Source organism: Berghia stephanieae, chromosome 11 (assembly GCF_034508935.2).
Source record: "Berghia stephanieae isolate SIO BIC M18660-M18661 chromosome 11, UCSD_Bste_1.3, whole genome shotgun sequence".
Lineage (NCBI taxonomy): Eukaryota > Metazoa > Mollusca > Gastropoda > Nudibranchia > Aeolidiidae > Berghia > Berghia stephanieae.
This window is the reverse complement of record NC_088370.1, coordinates 5,072,027-5,079,526: the sequence shown is the minus strand read 5'-3', so window position 1 is coordinate 5,079,526 and position 7,500 is coordinate 5,072,027. Positions and strand designations below refer to the sequence as shown.

Below are 7,500 nucleotides of genomic sequence, written 5' to 3'. Positions count from 1 at the left end.
AAAAAAAAACCATATTAAATCCCCTTTATTAATCAAAGGGAAATAGTTGGAATGCCTGAGCGTCAGCCGCATTGCAGCACCGGAATGTGAGCTGGTATAAGGTTACTAATGCGGCTATGTGGTCTAGTGGTATGACACTCGCTTTCGGATCTGAAGGTCCTGGGTTCGAGCCTCGCGCTCGGCGCATAGTTGAGTGCTTGGAAAAGACTCTTTACTCACATTCTCTCACTGTACTCAGGTGTAAAATGAGTACCTGGCCGTTAACAGCGTCGTCATTGTCCGAAAAATTGTAATATCGCCAAACAGGCGGCATGTCTCGTCCTACATGTTAAATGTTGCTGTTGACCAGGGACCCATTGTAAAGTGCTTTGAGCACATTTAGTGGATATTGCGCTATATAAAGCTCAATTTTATTATTTTATTAATATAAAGTGTTATATCATGTAAGCTCCAACTTCTCATTCTGTCCTAGCGTCGATGAAGACGACGATAGCTTTTTTTTCACAATGACAAAGCTTCTAAACAATCCCAATCGTCGTCCTAACCGTTATCGTCTTCTAAGGGTCTTCAAGCGCAAAGTGTCGAATGAATGTGGTAGGTAGGAAGTCGAACTCGGTACCATCTAGGTACAGATCAAAGACCAAACTCGCTGTGCCACACTGCCCTATTATTATAATAAATTGATTTATGAATGTTCCTAAGTTCTTACTAACTTACTGTCAATTTCTATCCTCAGAAGTTCACATTTTGCATCTCTGGGGGAGACACTTATACCATCAGCATCGTCATCACGTGAGTAAAATATAAGTTTCAAGTTAATAATATAGTCTTAGGCCTTGGCCAAGAAATCGTACATGAAGGTGAAAGAAATGGTAAATGAAACCAAAGTATAAAATGATACCATTGATAACCACAAAATACGCAACAGTGGTAATAACACCAATACTTGCAGTAATAATCATAATAATAATAATAATAATAATAATAATAATAATAATAATAATAATAATAATAATAATAATAATAATATAATAATAATAATAATAATAATAATAATAATATAATAATAATAATAATAAATAATAATAATAATAATAATGATGATGACGATGATGATGATGATGATGATGATGATGATGATGATGATGATGATGATGATGATGAGAAGGAGGAGGAGGAGGAGGAGGAGGAGGAGGAGGAGGAGAAGAAGAAGAAGAAGAAGAAGAAGAAGTAGGAGAAGAAGAAGAACAACAAGAATGACGGCGATGATGGTGATGATGATGATGATGATGATAATGATGATTCCGATAATAAATGATAATCATCCTTTATCTTTTTCACTAATAGGATCATTTTCTAGCACATCTCCTCGTCATGGCATCGAACAGGAATACGCCTTTGAGGTAAAATTATTATAGATGATTGGTAAGAATAGTAGACAAGTCCAATCAATCAAGAAAAGGCTATCTATAATATGACACACGGTGTTCTCTCCCTTCACCCATATTAACTGGCATAACATACTTACTTCCTAACATACTGTCTTATTTACTTATTTTATTGCTTACTTATTTGTTGTTTTTTTTTAAAAAAACCAAAACTTAAGATTTTATATAAGGCAACATCCATATTATTATTATTATTATTATTATTATTATATTATTATTATTATTATTATTATTATTATTATTATTATTATTATTATTATTATTGTTATTATATTATTATTATTATTATTATTATTATTATTATTATTATTATTATTATTACTTTTTTTTTTCTTTTTTTTTTCTTTTTTTTTCTTAATATTATTATTATTATATATATAGATATATATATATATATTTTTTTTTTTTGTTCTGTTTATTTCATGTTGCTTTCTATAAAAGTTATGTCGAATTGTCTTGTTACCAAGGATATACATTTTAAGAATTGCATATTTTTTCTGTATATTTCAGATGGCGTGTTCTAACATTAAGTTTGGAGAAGGTTGTACACAAGAGGTTGGACAGGTAATACAAAACATTTTGTTTGTAAATAAAATAATAAAAATAAATTTTAAAATTCCCTTTATTCATCCCCATGGGAAAATTTGTCTTTAGGGTCTATTCCAAGGGAAGGCTGGAATAACCCAGGCGTCAGGCGCAGTGCAGAGCCGCAAAGTGAGCTAGGGTGAGGTGGCTTGCTTAAGGCCACACAGCGCGACGGTTGATCGAACTCTGTACCTTTTGGATACAAAGCAAAGACTGTACCGCTGAGCCACGCTGTCCCAAATGGTTTGGCCAAAAAAAACTCTTACTTTGAATATTCCTTATGATTAAAAGTATATTTAACTTGTCAAAAAGTCTGAAACTTGAGACTTCTAACAAGGTTTGAGAATTTTTAATAAGATGTTAGATCGTTAAATAAGGTAAGTTTTTTAAACAAAATTTTAAAAAAAAGAAGACCTTTGTTTTAGCAGAGCAATACAGTCAATATTCACACAAAATTGGTTGACAGTTTTACTTGTTTATTAATTTGTAACAAATATGAATATTCATATCGTGCATTTACATGGTTTCACCAAAATAAATATGCCTCACATGAGCAATGCTAATTAGTGCACCTTACAATCAAAAGGAATGGTAGTTCAATTTTTTTTCGATCCCCTTTTCCACTTAGATCGTTTAAGTAGCTGAGTCTTTGAGATTTGACAGAAATTACTTGGTGATAGACTAGAATCCTATTGTGGAAAGGAAACAATGGCTACTGTCCATTTAACGCTAAGGAAACTTTAAGTGAGCTTTTTATAGCGCAATATCCACTAAATGTGCTCAAAGCACTTTACAAAGGGTACGTGGTCAACAGCAACATTTAACATCTAGGACGGGATGTGACGCCTGTTAGGCTATATTACAATTATTTTTTTCGGACAGAGACAACACTGTTAACAGCCAGGTACTCATTTTACACCTGAGTACAATGAGAGAATGTGAGTAAAGAGCCTTTTCCAAGGACTCAACCAGGCACCGAGCGAGACTCGAACCCAGGACCTTCCGACCCGAAAGCGAGTGTCATACCACTAGAGCACATAGTTCTGTCAGGACCCTCACAAATATGTAAAACCCAAAGTACTTCATAACAGCTTTTTATTGTTTATCATTCTAGGACTGCGTTAACCTGGGTGCCAAGAATGTTATCGTTATGACGGACAAAAATATTGCACCTTTGAGCCCTATGAAGAGTGTTCTGGAATCGCTGGACAGATATGGCGTCAACTTCAGAGTGTATGACGATGTAAGGGTAGAACCATCTGACGAGAGGTAAGGTCATAGGCCATCTTTATTTAATTAGTTGTGTGAATTTCTAAACCCCTGTAATATTTAATATAACATATATTGAATCGTGTTGGATACAAATATGGTACGAATAGTGCTCGACATGTAACAATGGAGTGAATTATTATTGTAATATTTACCACAATGTTGGAGTCAAGTCTACATCGATGTTTCAGCCTTTTAGCCATCGTCAGGACTTTGTGTTACATGAGCAACAACAACACACAACAAACCAAACTCATGTAACACACAGTCCTGACGATGGCCGGAAGACCTGAAACATCGATGTAGACTGACTCCAACATCGTGGTAAATATTACAATACTAATATAACATATATTTATATAATGACTATAACTTAACCCCAAGTTCCGTAGTTGTGGCAAAGAATTCAATACCACTTGTGATTGTGTGTCACATATTATGGGATCCTCTGCCTCAAAACGATATTATGCCATGGTGAGTCGGATGCTAAAATTAAATTTCTAATAAAAGGTATGAAACGTAAGTAAAATTTGCAATCATTATTAATGAACAGAATAACACTTTCTTTATCAACACCAAGGCTAAAATTTCGGATTTTACTTATCATCTAAACCTATTCTGCCGTTTTTATTAAAGAACACAGTAAGTGTTATTTGGTTAACATTGCATATACTTTTTTTTTTTAAAACAACGACAGTATTGATGGGTCACACTTTTCTTTGTTAAATGCAGCTTAAGTTAATAATTTAATATAATAATAATTTCCCTTTATTCATCCCCAAGGGGAAATTTGTGTTTAGGGCCTATTCCAAGGGAAGACTGGAATAAGCCAGGCGTCAGCCGCAGTGCAGTGCCGCAAAGTAGGCTAGGGCAAGGTGACTTGCTCAAGGCCACACAATGAGGCAGGTAGTAGTCGAACTTGGTACTTTTTGGGTACGAAGCAAAGACTGTACAGCTGAACCGCGCTGCCCTGTTGATAACAATGTCATTTAAAAAAGTCAAAGTAATACTAAGATGCTAGAAGCTGTGGCCTGTAAAAAGTAATAAACCAGAAATGAATATAACAGCTTTAAAAAAGAACAAAAAAGACCAAACACGGAACATTTCAGGCTCAAAACCCTTCTTCAGCCAACAAAAAAATAACAATAAATACATTAAATACATTACTAGAAAAATATACATCTGTCGTCTGTCTGGAATTTAGTAATGTGATTTATGTCTTTATTGTTTTTTGTTGTTGTTGGCTGAAGAAGGGTCTTGAGCCCGAAATGTTCTGTGTTTGGGTATTTTGTTCTTTTTTTTTTTTTTTGGAGCTGTTATATTCATTTTTGATTAAGTCATTTTAAAATGGCGCTGCATTGCGGCTGACGCCTGGGCTATTCCAGTCTTTCCCTTGGAATAGACCTAAAGACAAATTTCCCCTATGGGATGAATAAAGGGAATTTTATTATTATTATTATTATTATTATTATATTATTATTATTATTATTATTATTATTATTATTATTGTTATTATTATTATTATTATTAATATTATTCATTATTATTATTATTATTATTAATTATTATATTATTGTTATATTATTATTATTATTTTATTATTATTATTATTATTATTATTATTATTATTATTATTATTATTATTATTATTATTATATTATTGTTATTATTATTATTATTGTTATTATTATTATTAATTTTAGTTATTATTATTATTATTATTATTATTATTATTATTATTATTATTATTATTATTATTGTTATTGTTATTGTTATTATTATTATTATTGTTATTATTATTTATTATTATATTATTATTATTATTATTATTATTATTGTTATTATTATTGTTATTATTATTATTATTATTATTATTATTATTATTATTATTATTATTATATTATTATTATTATTATTGTTATTATTATTGTTATTATTATTATTATTATTATTATTTATTATTATTATTATAATTATTATTATTATTATTATTATTATTATTATTATTATTTCATGTCCATCCTCCAGCTTCACAGCAGCCATCAACTTTGCCAAAGCCAACCCCTGTGATGTGTTTGTAGCCGTGGGTGGAGGGTCCGTGCTGGACACGTGTAAGGCTGCGAATCTCTACGCATCCAATTCAGACGCCGGGTTCAATGGATTATGTCAACGCACCCATTGGGAAGGGACTGCCAGTGATGCACGCAGTCAAGCCATTTATTGCCAGTAAGAGATTCTTTTTAAAAAACAAAAAAACAAGCAACATGAGATTTTATATAATAATAATAATAATAATAATAATAATAATAATAAATAATAATAATAATAATAATAATAATAATGATGATGATGATGATGATGATGATGATGATGATGATGATGATGATGATGACGATCGATGACGATGACGATGATGATGATGATTATGATTATGATGATGATGATGATGATGATGATGATAATAATAATAATAATAATATAATATAATAATAATAATATAATAATAATATATCTTTATTGTCCTAAAAAAGTAGCAATTTGTCATTGGTTACACATTTATAATAATTATATTATTGACATAGACACACTCACACATATGCACACTAGTAACATAGTAGTTATCATAAAAAAAAAAAAAAAGCAGTGAGGGATGCCTGAAGCTTGGAATGGTGAAAATACTAACGAAAGAATGATAAAGGAGAGGCTTCGATAGGGAACAAAAACATTATTGTTCCCTATAAAAGCCCTCCATTATCACTTTTTCGGGCTTTTATATACTGCAGTATCTACTAAATGTGCTCAAAGAAGGTATAAAAGACTAAGACAACAGCAACTTTGATCATGTAGGGCGAGATATGATGGCACTCGTGAGACGCTATCTCGTAATTTCCTAGACTGAGACAATGATATTACGGGCCAGGTACTCGTTATACTCCTGACTGTGGTGGAGAGAATCTCTGTTGGAAAATAGAAATTGTATTAGTATTATCGTCTTACAGCATCATTGTCACACAACCCGACATGTTTTTGTGTAGAGCTGGAGCTTTAAAAATAACTTGAGCTTTTATATAGCGCAATATCCGCTAATCGTGACAAACAGCACCACGTAACATGTAAACGAGACATGACGCCTGTTAGGCGATATTACAACCAAAACAGAGACAATGATGTTAACACCCGGTACTCATTTTAACACCTGAGTATGGTGAGAGAAGTGAGTAAAGCGGCCTTCCAAGACTCCAACTACGCGCCGAGCGCGAGGCTCGAACCCAGAACCCTTCCGATCCGAAAGGGATGTCATACCACTAGAACCACATAGCCGCACGGGTGTTGTTGTACTATGATCTATCATAAACTTTTAAACAGACTTACTACAAGAATGTCTACAGTTTTTCAAGATTTTTTTTCAGGAAAGGGGAGAGGTAAGACTGATCAATTTTTTGCTCATTTAAAACGTTACAAGGTTCATTTTAGGTGACAAGAAATTTCTCTGCTCATTTTCAGCTCAATTTTTTTTTGGCCAGAGTATGGCTGAGTCTAATTGTAGAACTTATCTTTGCAAATTGTCTTTTTTTTTTTAAATAAATATAGTAAAGGTTTCAGAATTAAATTCTTGTAGAACCTTAAGAAAATGAGAGAAAAGTTGCCTTTGGTAAATAACCCCTTCTTCATTGTTATTTTCTTTTCATTGACCTAATTTGTCTTCTCTCTCTTTTCCCAGTCCCTACTACAGCTGGAACAGGCAGTGAAACGACGGCACTGCAGTCTTTGATCTCAAAGAATGGGGGGCTAAAACAGGTATGAACATGTGTTGGGCTTTTTTTTTTTTTGACATATGGGCCGGGTACCCTATCACTATTGGGTTCCAAATAAATTATAGATAATAGAGATTAATGCGTTTAGAAAAAATGGCATTCAGGTAACTTGTGGAAAATGTTTTTAAAATTCAAGATAGCCCACTGCCCTTAAACGACCATAATGGATTGGGAAACAAGACTTGTTCTGTTTTCAGATACTAGCCATTAACCGACTAACTTTATTTCAAAACAAAGACAAAAAAAATGTAGGCTACTACGTGCTAAGTAAATCAAGTGAGTGGGTAGGCAGATGGAAGGAAGAGAAGACGGAACGAATAAAGCAAAGGGGAATAACTCTAATAATTCAAAGGGCCAAATATAACAACAAGGGAGTGATAGAG

General features: G+C 32.5%; 2 protein-coding genes across 2 annotated transcripts in view; both read left to right on the top strand.

Moving 5' to 3' along the window:
- Nucleotides 1-7,500, top strand: part of LOC144957046 (hydroxyacid-oxoacid transhydrogenase, mitochondrial-like) — a 70,676-nt gene that overhangs the window by 30,720 nt on the left and 32,456 nt on the right. Inside the window, exons 3-7 of the mRNA XM_078887988.1 lie at nt 737-792; nt 1,348-1,403; nt 1,959-2,012; nt 3,148-3,302; nt 5,331-5,418. Coding sequence (XP_078744114.1) covers nt 737-792; nt 1,348-1,403; nt 1,959-2,012; nt 3,148-3,302; nt 5,331-5,418 — 409 coding nt within the window. The remainder of the gene's footprint in view (nt 1-736; nt 793-1,347; nt 1,404-1,958; nt 2,013-3,147; nt 3,303-5,330; nt 5,419-7,500) is intronic.
- Nucleotides 5,459-7,500, top strand: part of LOC144957070 (uncharacterized) — an 18,719-nt gene continuing 16,677 nt past the window's right edge. Inside the window, exons 1-2 of the mRNA XM_078888036.1 lie at nt 5,459-5,528; nt 7,024-7,100. Of these exons, the coding sequence (XP_078744162.1) occupies nt 5,459-5,528; nt 7,024-7,100 (147 nt within the window). The remainder of the gene's footprint in view (nt 5,529-7,023; nt 7,101-7,500) is intronic.